Source organism: Pleuronectes platessa, chromosome 6 (assembly GCF_947347685.1).
Source record: "Pleuronectes platessa chromosome 6, fPlePla1.1, whole genome shotgun sequence".
In the NCBI taxonomy this organism is placed as follows: domain Eukaryota; kingdom Metazoa; phylum Chordata; class Actinopteri; order Pleuronectiformes; family Pleuronectidae; genus Pleuronectes; species Pleuronectes platessa.
This window is the reverse complement of record NC_070631.1, coordinates 18133153-18153113: the sequence shown is the minus strand read 5'-3', so window position 1 is coordinate 18153113 and position 19961 is coordinate 18133153. Positions and strand designations below refer to the sequence as shown.

The 19961-nt window shown below is 38.6% G+C and overlaps 1 protein-coding gene across 1 annotated transcript in view; it reads right to left on the bottom strand.

The window, feature by feature from the left end:
• Positions 1-14374, bottom strand: part of LOC128442512 (uncharacterized) — a 40667-nt gene extending 26293 nt beyond the window's left edge. Inside the window, 14 exon segments of the mRNA XM_053424993.1 lie at positions 324-965; positions 1547-2266; positions 2786-3427; positions 3637-3713; positions 3909-3980; positions 5024-5128; positions 6059-6163; positions 7671-7775; positions 9283-9387; positions 10319-10423; positions 11354-11458; positions 11949-12032; positions 13034-13167; positions 14260-14374. Of these exon segments, the coding sequence (XP_053280968.1) occupies positions 324-965; positions 1547-2266; positions 2786-3427; positions 3637-3713; positions 3909-3980; positions 5024-5128; positions 6059-6163; positions 7671-7775; positions 9283-9387; positions 10319-10423; positions 11354-11458; positions 11949-11974 (2809 nt within the window). The 5' untranslated portion in view covers positions 11975-12032; positions 13034-13167; positions 14260-14374.
• Between the last annotated feature and the right edge of the window lie 5587 nt (positions 14375-19961).

The following is a 19961-nucleotide window of genomic DNA, read 5'->3' as shown; positions in this document are numbered from 1 at the left end:
ATCCTAGAATGGGCCCTTTATATTTAAATACTTTATATTTACATCATAAGCGAATCCTCTCTACAGATGCCTCAGTTTTTTCTTTGCAAACTGGACAAACAACATTTTGAGTTTTTAGAATGACTGAATGCTCTTACAGGTTCTGTCATGTTTGGAAGGGGAGGTTAGTTGAGGGGTATTCAGCTGCAACATGACACATTAACTTCAGATGTCACCAAATTCTACACCCTGATCCTTTCAATTATAATAACAATAATTTGTCAAAAAAAATAACACCACCTACAGAGGAAATTGTGAGCTATGGAAATCCTAAAGTTTCTTACCTCGACATTCTGTCACTTTCTGAATATATTGAGAGGGAATCTTGTCGACTCCTGAAGGTTGAGAGATGATCCACAGTCGAGCAGAGGGAAGCAACGTCCCCTTGATGAGGCTTTTGAGCAGCACATCCATTGAGGCTTGCTCTGTTATGTCAGTCAGGTCCTTGTCTTTTTCAAAGTCAAGATCAAATTTACATTCTTCCAGGCCGTCAAGGATAAAAGCTATTTTATACTTGTCATAGGTGGGAACTTTTCGTGGTTTAATATCACTGAAGAAACTCTTAAGCAGATATTCCATGCTTAGAGTTTCGCTTCTTCTTGAATTTAGCTGATTGAAATTAAATGACACAATCAAGTCTATGTCTTTGTTGGAGTTCCCTTTTGCCCAATCAACCATTAACGTCTCTTTTTGAAATGTTTTGCCGATACCAGGAACACCCTTCATTAGAACTGTTCGCGTTCTGTCTTTATTCGAAGGATCAAATATTTCATTGTAATTTTTTAGAAGTTGCGGTTCGTCTTTCTTGCTTTCATCAGCTTTTATCACAAAGAGTTCTGTGTCAATATTTTTTTGACTCTGATCTTTATAATCTTTTAGAATTCTCTTCTTCAGGTTATCTCGGAGTTCCTCCTTGGCATCTTTCTCTGAGGTAAAACAAAAACAGAAAAGAAATATAATGACCTCTCTCATGAGATTTGGCAGTAATTTTATATTTTAAATAATTAGGGTTGTCACGATACCAAAATAATTTCGATAGCAAGTTATACATTTCAATACCATGTTTTTCAATACTTTTCGTAAAAAAGGAAAGTCGCTCTATCTGAGCCAGTGACACCAGACTTATGTGGTAAAAACATGGGTTGAAAAATAATGGTGATAAATTAGTGATAGCAGAGGGTTGATTTAATTTTTGAGGCTACCAGTAGTGTTCAGGCTAATACTGGATTTGAGCTTCATCACCATGAAATGTCAGACTTACAATGTCATTTATGCCCATTATTTCCATTCTCAATAAAATTCCAAGTGTTTTCTATTTTTTTTGTATGCATGCATGAAGTTGGGTTTTTGACAATGGATAAGTGACCTTCACTTTACCGCAGTAGGCAATGTATAATTCAGACCGTGGTCATAACTTGTAATTCCAATAACATAACTTCTTATTATAGATGTGCAGCTGCCGCAGTGAGAGAGAAAAACACACGTAAGTACAGGTAAAGCATAATACCTCGTATTTCTGTCATCCTGTCATATGACTCATCAGGCAGGGAGCAAGATCTGGAGGTTATCCAGAGCTTTGCAGAAGGAAGCAGGTTTCCTTGGAGGAGGTTTGTCAGTAGCACATCCACTGAGGCTGGCTGTAGGACATCTTTCAAAATGTCACTGTGGTCGAAGTCAAGAGGTCGTTGATAACGGTCCAGTCCATCCAAGACAAATAAAACTTTGACATTTTCATAGTTAGATATGACAGATTCTTTGGTCTCCTCGAATAAATGATTAAGAAGTCCCACCAAGCTGATTTTTTCCTCTTTTATCCGATTAAGTTTTAAGACGTCCACTGGAAATATAAGTTCTTCATCATCCTTCCCTTTGAAGAAACGGGTCCAAGACGAAGTGGAAAATAATGTTTTATCATTATTTTCTGCCCATTTTTTAATGAACTTCTTTACGTGGAAGGTTTTTCCAACATCAGGTTCTCCAATAGTAAGCAGAGTTCTTATTATCTGTCCTTTTTTACATTTGAAGATTTCAGATGTTTCATTCACTTTTTTGAAAGATTTTTGCTTTCCATTTTTCTCTTCATCATTGGCGTCACCAACACATTTTTCCTCAATAATGTGTTCAGTGTATTTCTGGTTACGATGAGTTTTGTCTTCATTTTGAGAGTATTCTCGACAAAGTCTTTTCTTCAGGTTTGATACCAGCTGCTGTCGGCGCTTCAAGGTCTCTGAATAAACAGAAAAATGTTCTGCATATTATATCAATTTTTTTGTGCTATTTTTAAAGGTTTAGTGTATACAATTTAGGTGAAAGGGATCTATTGGCAGAAATTAATAATAATATTAAAATAAACCTAATAATATTTTAGTGTATTTAGTGTGTAATCACCTAAATTGTATGAATTTATTGTTGTTTTATTTACCGTAGAATTGGCCCTATATATTTGAACACTTTATATTTAAATCAGGAGCGGATCTTCTCTACAGATGCCTCAGTTTTCTTTTTCCAAACTGGACAAACAACCTATTGAGTTTTTAGAATGACTGAAGGCTCATACAGGTTCTCTTTCATGTTTGGAAGGGGAGGTTAGTTGAGGGGTATTCAGCTGCAACATGACACTTCAACTTCAGATGTCACTAAATTCTACACACTGATCCGTTAAACTATAATAACATTAATTTGTCAAACAGAAATAACACTACCTACAGAGGACATTGTGAGTTATGGAAATCCCAAAGTTTCTTACCTCGACATTCTGTCACTTTCTGAATATATTGAGAGGGAATCTTGTCGACTCCTGAAGGTTGAGAGATGATCCACAGTCGAGCAGAGGGAAGCAACGTCCCCTTGATGAGGCTTTTGAGCAGCACATCCATTGAGGCTTGCTCTGTTATGTCAGTCAGGCTCTTGTCTTTTTCAAAGTCAAGATCAAGTTTACATTCTTCCAGGCCGTCAAGGATAAAAGCTATTTTATACTTGTCATAGGTGGGAACTTGTCGTGGTTTGAAACCACTGAAGAGACTATTAAGCAGATCTTCCATGCTTTGAATTTTGTCGCTTTGTAAATTTAGCTGATTGAAATTAAATGACACAATCAAGTCTATGTCTTTGTTGGAGTGTCCTTTTGCCCAATCAACCATTAACCTCCCTTTTTGAAATGTTTTGCCTATACCAGGAACACCCTTCATTAGAACTGTTCCTGTTGTATTTTCCTTTGATGGTTTAAATATTTCATTGTAATTTTTTAGAACTTGTGGTTTGTCTTTCTTGCTTTTGTCAGCTTTTATCACAAAGAGTTCTGTGTCAATCTCTTTTTGACTCTGATCTTTATAATCTTGGAGAATTCTCTTCTTCAGGTGATCTCTGAGTTCATGTTTGGCATCTTTCTCTGAGGTAAAACAAAAACAGAAAAGAAATATAATGACCTCTCTAATGAGATATGGCAGTCATTTTATATTTTAGAGCAATATGGTGGCATTTAATAACGTGTTTTGAATTCAGTTAAAGCACAGAGAAGAAATGGTGTTACTATATTTAATTGTGACTATCAATATACAATGTTATGAAATTTGACTTCCTTTATGTTTGTTTGAGTACCTGAAGCTCTGTCGAAGTCGAGTGGGTTATCGTGAGATCGGTTGCCTATCTCTTTCAGTGTCTGTGGCTGGAGTTTGCTTCAACACAGACAAAACATTTTATTATTAATAGTTCAGTTCTCAAGTTTGTGTGAGTAAGGAACTATAATTTTAGAGTGACAGAAATAGTAACTCTTGCTCATGACATGAAATGACTGGTAACTTATAGTCTATAACCTCTTTAACTCCAGATCTAAATATACCGAAGCCCTGGCATTACCAAAATGATCTTACCTTTGTTGTGAGTCACTTTTCACAGAAGCATCGCCGGATTCAGGAGAGACTGATCTTTCTTCATCAGGAAACCTTTAATACAAATAGTATAAGTGTTTTTGCAATGTCAACCATTAACAGCCATCTTCCAAATTATTTAGAGCTCCAATATGTCAATGACAGTCAATGTATATGCACCAGTGTACGTCATCCTGCATAGTGAATCTCAAATATCCAAGTGAAGTAGCAATTTAAGGCCGATTTATAGTCGGATTTTTCGCAGGCACGCAAGCACGCAAGACACGCAACGTGCCCCTTGCGTGCTTGCGTGCCCCCTCTTACGGCTTGCGTGGGCCCGCCAATTTTTCTAACTATACGACAAAGCGATGCGAGCTTTGTAACTCGCGCAACCCTTGGAGAACTATAAACCAAAACGAGTCCGTCGATGCAACTGCATGGCCAGCCGCGGTTGCAGTCGCAGTAGTATAATTCGGCCTTAACAAAACACATTTCTGAGTGAAGGATGACTTTAACACATGAAAGAATTGCTCTCAACTAAACTCAGGCCATCTAAAGGTGGGAGATGTAATTCACTGTCGTAAATACAGGTTAGGGTTTAAACCTCTCTATTCACAGCAGTACACACGTGCATTTGTTTACAAACTGAGGGAAAAGGAACAAGCAACCTGAGAAGCCAAAGAACCACGTCAACAAAAAATGCTAAGTAATGTTAAGGATTTTTTACACATATAATGAATTTTTTTATTTCTTGTGACATTGGAGATTAAACCTAACATAGCAAAAACAATGGAAAGCATATGTTGGGTGATTTATACTCTGAGCAAGTTGTACATAGGCTATTATACACACACTATATACTCTATATTTGTCAGAGCCGAGTAAGAAGATCTACATCCACACTACTATGTTTTAGTCATAAGGCTTGACTGTTTTATACCTGCCTTCTATACAAAAAACTATGTCAGCACCTAAAACAAGGAACTTTGGAGCTTATGTTTTGAAAAAGGACAGACAGAAAAGGAGATGTGAGGAAACAATGAAGCAGCAACTCAAAGTCTTGGAGACTTATCCAATCAAACTGTACCACAGCCCTGGCATCACCAAAATGATCTCACCTTTGTTGGTTGTCACTGAAGTCGCTAAGTTTGCCCATGGAGCTGTCACTTCTCACAGAACCATGACTGGGTTCAGGAGATACTGGTCCTTCTCTGTCAGGAGACCTTAATTACAAATTGTATAAGTGTTTCTGCAATGTCAAACATTAACAGCCATCTTCCAAATTATTTAGAGCTCTAATATGTCCATTACAGTCAATGTATATGCACCAGTGTACGTCATCCTGCACAGTGAATCTCAAATATCCAAGTGAAGTAGCAATTAACAAAACACATTTCTGAGTGAAGGATGACTTTAACACAATGAAAGAATTGCTCTCTACTACACTCAGGCCGTCTAAAGGGGGGAGGTGTAATTCATTGTCGTAAATACAGGTTAGGGTTTGAACCTCTCTATTCACAGCAGTACACACATGCATTTGTTTACAAGCTGAGGGAAAAGGAACAAACAACCTGAGAAGCCAAAGAACCCACGTCAACCAAAAATGCTTAGTAATGTTAAAGGATTTTTTACAAATATGATGAATAGTTTTATTTCTTGTGACATTGGAGATAAAACCTAACATAACAAAAACAATGAAAATCATCAGTGGGGTGATTCATACTCTGTGCAAGTTGTATATAGGCTACAATATACACACTATACTCTATATTTTTCAGAGCAGAGTAAGAAGAGTTTGTTAAATCTGAAATGTAATTTTTCTTCGAACTAACCATAAGATCAAATGTAACAAAAATTTAAGGAAAATAATAAATTTTTCTTGCATAAAGTCCATTGTTTTTCCTTCCTTTGCTCAGGCTACATCCACACTACTATGTTTTAGTCATAAGGCTTGACTGTTTTATACCTGCCATCTATACTAAAACAGAATGTCAAGCACTTAAAACGGATAACTTTTGAAACGCAGCTTATGGTTTGAAAAAAGAAGAAACAGAAAAGGAGATGTGAGGAAACAATGAAGCAGCAACTCAAAGTCTTGGAGTCTTATCCAATCTAACTGTACCACAGCCCTGGCATCACCAAAATGATCTCACCTTTGTTGTGCGTCATTGAAGTTGATAGGTTTGCCCATGGAGCTGTCACTTCTCACAGAAACATGACTGGGTTCAGGAGATACTGGTCCTTCTCTGTCAGGAGACCTTAATTACAAATTGTATAAGTGTTTCTGCAATGTCAAACATTAACAGCCATCTTCCAAATTATTTAGATCTCTAATATGTCCATTACAGTCAATGTATATGCACCAGTGTACGTCATCCTGCACAGTGAATCTCAAATATCCAAGTGAAGTAGCAATTAACAAAACACATTTCTGAGTGAAGGATGACTTTAACACAATGAAAGAATTGCTCTCTACTACACTCAGGCCATCTAAAGGGGGGAGGTGTAATTCATTGTCATAAATACAGGTTAGGGTTTGAACCTCTCTTTTCACAGCAGTACACACATGCATTTGTTTACAAGCTGAGGGAAAAGGAACAAACAACCTGAGAAGCCAAAGAACCCATGTCAACCAAAAATGCTTAGTAATGTTAAAGGATTTTTAACAAATATGATGAATAGTTTTATTTCTTGTGACATTGGAGATAAAACCTAACATAACAAAAACAATGAAAATCATCAGTGGGGTGATTCATACTCTGTGCAAGTTGTATATAGGCTACAATATACAAGAGACTGATCCTTCATCGTGAGGAAACCTTTCACACAAATGGTACAAATGGTTTTACAATGTCAAACATTAACAGCCAAATCGTTTAGAGCTCCAATATGTCAATTACAGTAAATGTATATGTACCAGTGTACGTCATTCTGCACAGTCAAAATAAAAAAAACAAATTACGTAATAATTAACAAAACACATAAATGAGTGAATGACGACTTTAACAGCCACCTATCAGGAGGACCTGCTGGTGTTGTCACCAGCAGGTCCTCCTGATAGGTGGCTTTCTCACTCAGGATTTGCTAAGGGGGCCCCGGCACTCTGGTTCTGCTGACTTAACCAGGATGCTCATTGCCAGCGCAAAGAGGTTAACGAGATGGTGCAACCAGTGATTATTCCCACTTGCAGTTAGTGCCAGTCTGACGTCACTTGGCCAGAGAAGACCCTCAACCTGAACTCACTGTAGTATACCAGTATGAGGTATTTTTACTCCTGCGGTATATAATATCTCTCCAGTGGAACCTCGACCTGCTTGTGGGGTATTGACCCATATGCATTTTTAACAATAAAGTTTAATCTTATCTAAAAGTATATTCTCTATATTTGTCAGAGCAGAGTTAGAAGAGTTTTTAAATCTGACATGTCATGTTTGTTGGAACAAAGCATACGATCAAATGTAAGAAAAATTTGGGAAAAGAATAAATATTTCTTGCATGAAGTCCATTGTTTTTCCTTCCTTTGCTCAGGCTACATCCACACTACTATGTTTTAGTCATAAGGCTTGACTGTTTTATACCTGCCATCTATACTAAAACAGAATGTCAAGCACTTAAAACGGATAACTTTTGAAACGCAGCTTATGGTTTGAAAAAAGAAGAAACAGAAAAGGAGATGTGAGGAAACAATGAAGCAGCAACTCAAAGTCTTGGAGTCTTATCCAATCTAACTGTACCACAGCCCTGGCATCACCAAAATGATCTCACCTTTGTTGTGCGTCATTGAAGTTGATAGGTTTGCCCATGGAGCTGTCACTTCTCACAGAAACATGACTGGGTTCAGGAGATACTGGTCCTTCTCTGTCAGGAGACCTTAATTACAAATTGTATAAGTGTTTCTGCAATGTCAAACATTAACAGCCATCTTCCAAATTATTTAGAGCTCTAATATGTCCATTACAGTCAATGTATATGCACCAGTGTACGTCATCCTGCACAGTGAATCTCAAATATCCAAGTGAAGTAGCAATTAACAAAACACATTTCTGAGTGAAGGATGACTTTAACACAATGAAAGAATTGCTCTCTACTACACTCAGGCCATCTAAAGGGGGGAGGTGTAATTCATTGTCGTAAATACAGGTTAGGGTTTGAACCTCTCTATTCACAGCAATACACACATGCATTTGTTTACAAGCTGAGGGAAAAGGAACAAACAACCTGAGAAGCCAAAGAACCCACGTCAACCAAAAATGCTTAGTAATGTTAAAGGATTTTTAACAAATATGATGAATAGTTTTATTTCTTGTGACATTGGAGATAAAACCTAACATAACAAAAACAATGAAAATCATCAGTGGGGTGATTCATACTCTGTGCAAGTTGTATATAGGCTACAATATACAAGAGACTGATCCTTCATCGTGAGGAAACCTTTCACACAAATGGAACAAATGGTTTTACAATGTCAAACATTAACAGCCAAATCATTTAGAGCTCCAATATGTCAATTACAGTAAATGTATATGTACCAGTGTACGTCATTCTGCACAGTCAAAATAAAAAAAACAAGTTACGTAATAATTAACAAAACACATAAATGAGTGAATGACGACTTTAACAGCCACCTATCAGGAGGACCTGCTGGTGTTGTCACCAGCAGGTCCTCCTGATAGGTGGCTTTCTCACTCAGGATTTGCTAAGGGGGCCCCGGCACTCTGGTTCTGCTGACTTAACCAGGATGCTCATTGCCAGCGCAAAGAGGTTAACGAGATGGTAGAACCAGTGATTATTCCCACTTGCAGTTAGTGCCAGTCTGACGTCACTTGGCCAGAGAAGACCCTCAACCTGAACTCACTGTAGTATACCAGTATGAGGTATTTTAACTCCTGCGGTATATAATATCTCTCCAGTGGAACCTCGACCTGCTTGTGGGGTATTGACCCATATGCATTTTTAACAATAAAGTTTAATCTTATCTAAAAGTATATTCTCTATATTTGTCAGAGCAGAGTTAAAAGAGTTTTTAAATCTGACATGTCATGTTTGTTGGAACAAAGCATACGATCAAATGTAAGAAAAATTTGGGAAAAGAATAAATATTTCTTGCATGAAGTCCATTGTCTTTCCTTCCTTTGCTCAGGCTACATCCACACTACTATGTTTTAGTCATAAGGCTTGACTGTTTTATACCTGCCATCTATACTAAAACAGAATGTCAAGCACTTAAAACGGATAACTTTTGAAACGCAGCTTATGGTTTGAAAAAAGAAGAAACAGAAAAGGAGATGTGAGGAAACAATGAAGCAGCAACTCAAAGTCTTGGAGTCTTATCCAATCTAACTGTACCACAGCCCTGGCATCACCAAAATGATCTCACCTTTGTTGTGCGTCATTGAAGTTGATAGGTTTGCCCATGGAGCTGTCACTTCTCACAGAAACATGACTGGGTTCAGGAGATACTGGTCCTTCTCTGTCAGGAGACCTTAATTACAAATTGTATAAGTGTTTCTGCAATGTCAAACATTAACAGCCATCTTCCAAATTATTTAGAGCTCTAATATGTCCATTATAGTCAATGTATATGCACCAGTGTACGTCATCCTGCACAGTGAATCTCAAATATCCAAGTGAAGTAGCAATTAACAAAACACATTTCTGAGTGAAGGATGACTTTAACACAATGAAAGAATTGCTCTCTACTACACTCAGGCCGTCTAAAGGGGGGAGGTGTAATTCATTGTCGTAAATACAGGTTAGGGTTTGAACCTCTCTATTCACAGCAGTACACACATGCATTTGTTTACAAGCTGAGGGAAAAGGAACAAACAACCTGAGAAGCCAAAGAACCCATGTCAACCAAAAATGCTTAGTAATGTTAAAGGATTTTTTTACAAATATGATGAAAAGTTTTATTTCTTGTGACATTGGAGATAAAACCTAACATAACAAATACAATGAAAATCATCAGTGGGGTGATTCATACTATGTGCAAGTTGTATATAGGCTACAATATACACACTATACTCTATATTTTTCAGAGCAGAGTAAGAAGAGTTTGTTAAATCTGAAATGTCATTTTTGTTCGAACTAACCATAAGATCAAATGTAACAAAAATTTAAGGAAAATAATAAATTTTTCTTGCATAAAGTCCATTGTTTTTCCTTCCTTTGCTCAGGCTACATCCACACTACTATGTTTTAGTCATAAGGCTTGACTGTTTTATACCTGCCATCTATACTAAAACAGAATGTCAAGCACTTAAAACGGATAACTTTTGAAACGCAGCTTATGGTTTGAAAAAAGAAGAAACAGAAAAGGAGATGTGAGGAAACAATGAAGCAGCAACTCAAAGTCTTGGAGTCTTATCCAATCTAACTGTACCACAGCCCTGGCATCACCAAAATGATCTCACCTTTGTTGTGCGTCATTGAAGTTGATAGGTTTGCCCATGGAGCTGTCACTTCTCACAGAAACATGACTGGGTTCAGGAGATACTGGTCCTTCTCTGTCAGGAGACCTTAATTACAAATTGTATAAGTGTTTCTGCAATGTCAAACATTAACAGCCATCTTCCAAATTATTTAGATCTCTAATATGTCCATTACAGTCAATGTATATGCACCAGTGTACGTCATCCTGCACAGTGAATCTCAAATATCCAAGTGAAGTAGCAATTAACAAAACACATTTCTGAGTGAAGGATGACTTTAACACAATGAAAGAATTGCTCTCTACTACACTCAGGCCGTCTAAAGGGGGGAGGTGTAATTCATTGTCGTAAATACAGGTTAGGGTTTGAACCTCTCTATTCACAGCAATACACACATGCATTTGTTTACAAGCTGAGGGAAAAGGAACAAACAACCTGAGAAGCCAAAGAACCCACGTCAACCAAAAATGCTTAGTAATGTTAAAGGATTTTTTACAAATATGATGAAAAGTTTTATTTCTTGTGACATTGGAGATAAAACCTAACATAACAAACACAATGAAAATCATCAGTGGGGTGATTCATACTATGTGCAAGTTGTATATAGGCTACAATATACACACTATACTCTATATTTTTCAGAGCAGAGTAAGAAGAGTTTGTTAAATCTGAAATGTCATTTTTGTTCGAACTAACCATAAGATCAAATGTAACAAAAATGTAAGGAAAATAATAAATTTTTCTTGCATAAAGTCCATTGTTTTTCCTTCCTTTGCTCAGGCTACATCCACACTACTATGTTTTAGTCATAAGGCTTGACTGTTTTATACCTGCCATCTATACTAAAACAGAATGTCAAGCACTTAAAACGGATAACTTTTGAAACGCAGCTTATGGTTTGAAAAAAGAAGAAACAGAAAAGGAGATGTGAGGAAACAATGAAGCAGCAACTCAAAGTCTTGGAGTCTTATCCAATCTAACTGTACCACAGCCCTGGCATCACCAAAATGATCTCACCTTTGTTGTGCGTCATTGAAGTTGATAGGTTTGCCCATGGAGCTGTCACTTCTCACAGAAACATGACTGGGTTCAGGAGATACTGGTCCTTCTCTGTCAGGAGACCTTAATTACAAATTGTATAAGTGTTTCTGCAATGTCAAACATTAACAGCCATCTTCCAAATTATTTAGAGCTCCAATATGTAAAATACAGTCAATGTATATGCACCAGTGTGCGTCAGTCTGCACAGTCAAGCTCAAACCACCAAGTTAAGTAGCAATTAACAAAATACATTTCTGAGTGAAAGATGACTTTAACACAATGGAAAAATTACTCTCTGCTACACTCAGGCCTGAGCTTCCAAGACAATTTATGTTTCGATTTTATGTATGTTTGCTCTGTTAAGTTATAAAACATGCTGACAGTGAATGGATTATTCCTGACTGTAGCCACGCCATTTGCCACAGTCAGCTCGGAAAGATTTGTATAGATATCTATTTATTGATCAATTCAAGTTGTTATTATTATTTGTTATTGCTACCACTAAGGTAAAAGCACTACATTGTGTTGCTTTAATATTTTACTGTGTCCCATTTTAATTAATTATACTTACTTCTCAGGTGATTGGATCCTTGCCATTCCCTTGGTAGCTGCTGGTTTGAGCCAGCAACTTGTAGAAGTACAAGTCTTTCAGTTCCTGTGGTTTTTATATCAAGAGAATCTGATTAAATGAGCGTCATGAATTCAAAATCAGAGGTTAATAGTGAATAAAATCAAATGCATAGTTTATGTACCTTGAACTTGTTGTGCACCTCAATTAGAGCTACATGGCCTAGAACAAAAATAGCAATATTTTTAGGCTATATTGTGATACAAATCTCCCCTAAATCACTGTACAAATTTACAATTCATGAAAGTCCAAAGCATTTCCAAAGGAACCTGAATGCACCACGTCGAAGATATCAGGGTGTAAATGACCTGTGTGTGTGCGTGTGTCGGTGCACACACACACATCCAGTCTTGCTGGAGTGAACGCCGTTCACATTCAGTCATATATTCATTTGTTAACTGATTTGTTCGGTTCAGCGTTCGCAGAAAATATGAACAAACAGTCTCTGAACTGTCTCTCACTTTCGCTCTCATGGTCGCTGAGTCTATTTCCTTGTGATACAAAAAGTGAATTCCTCCCGCCAAACTGGATGGAAGCAGTCTGCTGTGAGAGGGGTATGAGAAGAGAGAAGCGAAACGTAAAGAGAATTTCATGCTGCTTAAAACATTCACGTGATCATTTATACTCGATGGTCGTGACTCGTGGTATAGATGAGGGTCTACCGACGAAAAAGTGAATTATTTGGCCCAGTTTCTTTTCTCTGAGGGACCGATCAATAAAAAGATGTGCGAAGATTTGTCAGTTCTGGATTCTAGTCACATATCGGCCACACCTAGAAAAGTGACCTTCACAGGGATTGTCCCCTCCAAACGACGCGACAAGGAGGGGGCAGCAAAAACAATATCAACTAAATTATTATATTAATAGATAAGATATTCCGCTTGATTTAAAAAAATGTTTAATTGTTATTAAATACTCTAGTCTAAGGGCTACAGGCTTTGGGTCCGCACATACTCAGACATGGCAGCATTTTTTAATTAGACACACTTATAGTATGTATATGATACAGTAGACGGCATCAATCTTACCACTACAGGTGAAGATACACTTCCATCATCCAATGGTATTCACACATCTGTTGTTTTAATGCAGGTTCCACTGCCACGATGCTGTCTCTTACTGAAAGAGGCGGACCAGCTGGAGTTTCAGTTTGATCGACCTCCTAACGGTTAAAGATACAGTGATGTGTTTTTTTTTTCTCATGTCTTTGGACATACTACTTCTTAGACTGCCTGTGCACATACCACTTTTAGTGTGCAATTATATATTTTTTTTACTAGGCTAATGCAATGTGAACGTTATTAAACCTGTGAAGCTGAAGTTAAAAAAGTAACATCTAACTAACCTTAGGTCTGGGAGTGGATTTCAGGGAAAACAATGCACAATGGGCCCTTTAATTATCGCCACATTTTTCCTACAAGATAATTTATTAGTAGTATTTATTATTATTATTATTATTATTTTGTTATTATATTTTTTTGAACATTTCACCTTGTGCTCATTATCATTATTGTTATGAGTATTAATGATCTATACATTTTTTTCAATCTCCCTCGCACCCCCACATGGGGTGGTAAGGCTCCCTCACTCTCTGATCCTCTTCTGGAGGCCTGGGAGTTTTAGGGTTCTGCACAGTATCTTAGCTCTTCCTAGGACTCTTCTGCACAGAGGGTAAAGATGTTGCTCCTGGGATCTGACGGAGCCACTCCTCCAGTCTGGGGATCACAGCCCCATAATGCCTCTACTACCACATCAGATTTCTCCTTCAACATCTGTTCTATTTAGAATTTCTCCTCTTCTCTGTAAGCCCAGCAAGCTGAGTTTGTTAAAGTAACCCCCCTAAAAGCATGCAGCACTACCTCAGTGATAGGCTGTTGCATGCACTAGCTGCCGAACATCTGGCAGACTTCACCTGCCTGAACGCTAAGATGGATCATCCAGTGTTATGTTGCCACCTGACCCATATGAGGGACCCTGCATGCCTGAGCTGTGGGACTCTGTGATACCAGAAGTGATTCTCACTTCTTCAAGGGGCAACCCATAAACTGCCTTAGATAAACCGTCCTCAATGTAAAGACTGGTCACAGATGAGGAATCAAGTGCAAGACTCTATTCAACAACAGTTTTAGTTTTTTCGAAAGAGTCTTAATCAAGACAGAGGTATAGGCAGTCACATCAGGCAGAGGTATCAAAAGACGAACTGGGTCATACGCTCACAAACCATAAACATTTTGAAGAATGCTGGTATACTCACAGAACGCTGAAGAAATGACAAGACAGAACTGAGAAAACCTTAGAAGTACCACTGGTGAAACTGGTCGAAGGCAGGGCAGCACAAAGGGCAGGAAGGCAGTTAACGAAATTATGCATGCCACTGGATACAGCACTTAATATATCACATATTATCTCATATTCCAAGTTGCTTCAATCATTTACTAGTCAATTGCTCTTCAACCTTTGATAAAATAATCCGTTTTAGTGTGTCCTCGACGAAAGAAACCCAACTACATATGAACCTGCCTGTTTCGAATTTTCTGTTCTCTTGTACAGTTCTCTGGCGCTTCTTCAGAATTATTCGTTGTCATTAGTGAGTCCTCATCACAGTTCTACAATATAGTGTCACTTTTTATTGTTTGTGTGCTGGACGTTGCTTGCAGAGCTTTTTTAGAAACAGTCTATGTGTGTCTCTAAATCAAGGTTTATAACTTCAGAGTGAAGTTATAGAACTTGATTTAAAGCTTCATCACTGATCTGATCACAAGTGGACAACTATATAAGTTCACCAGTTCAACCAAGTCATTAGAATGTGTCCCATATGTCTCCAGCAACCACTTGTGCTCAGATCTCAAATGCATCCAAACTCTTGGAGGCGTTCACACCTGCACATAGAGCTGTTCACCAGTGATTGGATAACCCAGGATTATGTCATTGACTGAACATTACAGGGCCGACATCCCAGCTCCACTCCTAATCACATTTTATCCTCTCTCTGTTCATGTGTGTGTCCGTTTCCCTGCATATCTTACAGTGATGGGTCCAGTTTTCATTGCTGTTAAGGTGGGACTCATTGCCGCTGACCCTAAAATGAAGACAAATCCATTATCACACATACGTGTGTGTGTCCAGACCATTGTGTGTATTTTGAGTATGTGTGTGCCATTCAGAATAAAAGCACAGAGCAAGCAGGGTAAATAACTGAGAAGACTCCCCATAGAAATGTAGGAATTTAGTACCTCCTCGATCTCACTCTGTCACGCATCGCTGAGTTGTGCGATCCACATACACACAATGCAAACATACTAAATAACAGACATGCACATGACCCTGCAGACCTGTGCTGTGTTTTGTCCAAGATTGTGTGCATGGGGCAGGCATAGAATGACTGAGTAACTGTGTGTGTGTGTGTGTGTGTGTGTGTGTGTGTGTGTGTGTGTGTGTGTGTGTGTGTGTGTGTGTGTGTGTGTGTGTGTGTCACTGCCTTAACACTGAACACATGGTCAGCACCTGTTCACTGCTCTGCTCCATGTTTTTTCATTACCCGTGCAGTTCACTGAACCCTCACTACAAATACAACCTGATTCACCTCTTCATGCTCCTCCTTCACTCTCCTCTCTATCTTCTGCCTACCAACAATAAAAGAGTCTTTCTGTAGTGCATGTCCATAAATGTCTCTAATGACCAAAAAATGAAAAGGAGACTGGTCAAAACTGGTGCAGCAGAGGTCAGGAAATAGCGACCTTCACAGCATTTTCCCACCTGAAAGTCATAACAATGGTTTAGGTCTTTGTAAAAAAAATGACATTTGATCCAGTTAGCTAAACCTGCTAAAAGTGAAAAGTCCCATGAAACAGACCAAACCATGTATGAAAGTGCCTTGAATTCCTAATTTGGGTTGAAGTCCACAATGCAAACATAATCTGTGATGCAGTTTTATTTCTAATGACAAGACACCCCTGTGCCACATTTTTCACACTCTACATTATCTACATGATTACAGATCCCTGGTGTGAGTGAGAGAAAGACAAATTGTTACTTCTGGGTTCGCTTCTGTGTAACATGCAAACACACATGTAAAACATTAGTGCATTTACAGGAGAAACGAACAATAGAGTTATGTTGCGTTGAAACCAGAGTACAGAAGCCAATCAAGCTTATTTTGTCAACACATCAACGTTCCCTCTGTGATAAATCCGGACTATTCGGGTAGTACTCTCACAAGGACTGTGTTAGACGTTTCAGGCCATGAACTGCTTCACATCTACAGTATCCGTCTCTACATCTATTCCTTTTTTGTGATTGACTACATAAAGTGAAAAATGGGCTAAATCCAACTTCAAAAGTTCACATTTCAAAGGAACTTATCTGTTGGGGCAGAGAGTCTGAAGAAGAAGAAAAGTCAGTGTTTGTGCTGAGACAAAAGGGGTCAAGTAAATGGAGCTACAAGTAAAGCTACAAGTAAATCACCTTACTGGTGAAAGATAAGAAAAAGCCAAGTGGAAACCCACGAGACGTCTCCACAGTATGTTGTGAACAGCTGTTTTGAAGCCTAGAGTTTACTATTTGGGCCAGTGACAGCCTGGGTTTTTCAAAACAGAAGTGAACATATTTGGATGCATACCGAGCTTTATCATCGTTGTTTACTCTAAATTTAGTTCATGATTTACAAGTTAAACAGACTTGACACTAGTGACTGAGACCGTAAACTCACTCATAGTGAGGTTCTAGAAAAGATTACTTATTTTAGCAACAACAGGAGTTGCCCTCTGCTGGGTATTTGAGGGACTTGCATATTGGCTTCACATTCCAGACCTGGCGTCTACATCCATTTTTATATACAGGCCATGGATTAAGTCAACAGTGATGGTCTTAAAAAACACAATGTGGAAAATCACATGTCGCTAAAATCCCTCCAATTAAATTTCACTCTGTGCTTTTTCATCCATTTCTCTGCTCTTTTCATTCTTTATCCTTTTTTCAACTTTCTGTCCCTCTGCTCTAACTCTCTTCGTCCTTTGTCCAACATTTCCTCCTGTGGACAAAGTGCGATTAATGAGACAGAGACACAGCACACACACACATGGACGTGGTTCCTTGCTGATACACACATTGGATGCTGAAACACAAAGTCATACACACAGACAAAAAGACCAAAATCTTTTCCTGTGGTCAAGCTTAGCTCAGCAGAGTGTGGAAAAAACAGGAAAGTCTAAAGATACATCACTCACTCAAGCTGGGTGAGTTAGTAAGTTCTTTATAATTAAAATGTAATGCATCTTTGAGAAAGAGTCTGCGAATTATTTTTGTTCTTACCTTTTTTGTGTGTCTTGAAAGTAGTTGGTAATTCAAAAGGACATTCATTTATAAGAATCTTAATGATTCAACTGCATCATTGAAAAGAGTTTGAGTTAAGGCCTATGCAAACGTAACACATTATTTCCGTGCAGTTAATTTGCAGGCTTTCACATCAGCGACAGAGTTTGTGCACATCTAACCAATCAGAATGCTTGTTGATAGTGTCGCTGATTGAAGTGGTCGTAGTAGACAAAGAAGGACTGTCTCCCCCATCCAGTCTGATATAAAGTTGATTCTGTGACTTATTCAATATATTATCTTTAGACAGGTGTGTTAAAATTGTCTTTAAAAAGTATATAATGTAGAAAGCTCAGATCAAACAACAGCTGACCTCCTGTCGAAGAAAATGAATGATCCCAATGCACACAGCTGGGATAGTTAACAAACAAACTGAATACTCAAGAAAAAGCTTTGATCTTGGTGCCATCATGTTGTTGATAGCAGGTCATTAACTATTTGCAGGTTGGAAAAAAGAAAGAGGAGATCATGATATCATTATCTAAAGAAATTATCTAAACAGTTTCCCCTTTGGAAGAATGATATGCTCAATGGATTTCATGAAACCCTGAGGCTCGGACGGAGAGACAGACACAGATCATTTTCTGAGATGCCACAAACTGACACTAAGTGAAGCAGGAACAGATTCAGGAGGAGAAAGAGAGACAGTTCAGCCTCCGGCTCAGACTGAGCTGTCAACACGTCCTGTGATCTGATTTACAAACTGGCCGACAGTCATCCCTCCGTGCTATAGTGGGACAACAGAAAGGAAAAGAAAACCAAATTGGGAATAGAATAAAGCTGCGGTGGAAAAAGTACACACATTCATTTCTCAAGTAGATACTTGTTGTTCAACGTCTGGGCTCAAGTATAAAAGTACTGGCCCTGAAATGTACTCAAAGTATAAAAGTAAAAAGTTCCGCTCTAAGTGCCGGTCAAGATTTGTTTAACTTCACACACTAACTTCAAATAAAATAAATAACATGTTTTTGTTGTGCGTGATTTGCAACAATAGATAAACAAGGTCTTTTCTTTCTGTGTTGTTTTCCATTTAGATTGAAATCTATCTTGATCTCGGGAAGTCAGCGCTCGATGATTCAAATAAAAGTTGTAAAAAACTTAAGTATAGTAACAAAGTATTTGTACTTTACTACTTCCCTCATCTGCAGTAAAGGTAGCTTGTTGAAATATTCTACATCAGTTAACAGGCAGCAGCATTTAAGAGGGAGAACACATTATATATTTTGACTTTCTCTCCAAAAGTGATCACACGAGTGAGTTGTACTTCGATGCCGAGTCATGTGCCGAACAACTACCTGGACAGTTTCACTGCCAAGATGCTGACAGCACTAACCTGATCAGAGGGCCGGACCCCAGGCTGGGCTGTGAAATATGGTGTTGTGTGATATTTTACTGCTCCCGCCTTGACTCTGAGGTGAGGGAGGGGGTTTAGAGGATTAAGACTGATGAATGACCCGGGATTAAAGAGGAGAAGATTCAACTTTAGTCTGAATCATTTCTGTCAAGTGTGAACTGCTCGCTCCGAGTTCATCAGCATCAGGTGCTACCTGTGCTCACTGGAGAAGAACGGAGAAGCGAGAAAGAGATTTTTCTCTCTTTTTTTGATGAAAACTTTGTACCTGTTTGTAAGATTCAGTCACAAAAGGTAGTTTCTGTTTACTGTGGGAGGGTTTGAGGGTTTTCCCCGCTTTTTGCCACAATGTCATATGGGATCGGCTCCATCCCCCCACGACCCTCAGGGGATAGATAAGCTGTATCGATAGTGGATGGATGGATGATTTGAGTAATTAAAGGTTAATAAGGAGACTAAAGAGTACGGTTGGAACATTTAATGCAGCATGCAGCAGAGAGGTGGATGTGAAGTTGTTTGGAAAGGAGTGTGTGAGGAAAACAAGAGATCAGGACAGACAGAGGTTGGGTGTCTGATGAGAGAAGTTTGGTTTAGGCAGAAGCGTAATTATCTGATATCTCGGCTCCCATCTCTCAGCCTCCCCTCTCTTCCTGTCTCTCTGTCTGTCTGCTCTGTCTCGTACCTTCCTGCCTTTCCTCTCATGGTATTCACCTCCCTGTCTGTGTTTTTTCTCTCCTGCTTGTTAATAATACCTTTCTTGCATCTCTTTCATCACCAGCTAGCAACACCCCGTCTTTGACCGCTGTCTCTGCCCCTTCTCCAGCAGTGAAAGATGACCGGCTGTGTGTGTGTGTGTGTGTGTGTGTGTGTGTGTGTGTGTGTGTGCGTGTGTGAGCAGACTGATGTAGATGATATGACGCTTCAGAAACAAAGGCCCACATTGTGAGGTGCAGGAATCAGACGGCACATCCACCTGACATTCCGCAGAGCCTCATGGACTTTTGGTGGAAACATCAAGTTGACCCATATAAACTGCTCAGAGATGCATTTACTCACATTTACAAGAATGCTTTTGTTATTGTCCATAACTAATAATCCAAAACAGAGTTGACACCACGGTAACACATCTTGATACTTGAAGATAAAGAAAGCAGAAAAGTGGCCATGCAGAAACAGTTTTCAGAGATTAGACGGATTAGATGGACACTTGTTGAAACCAGTCTGGATTTAGTCAT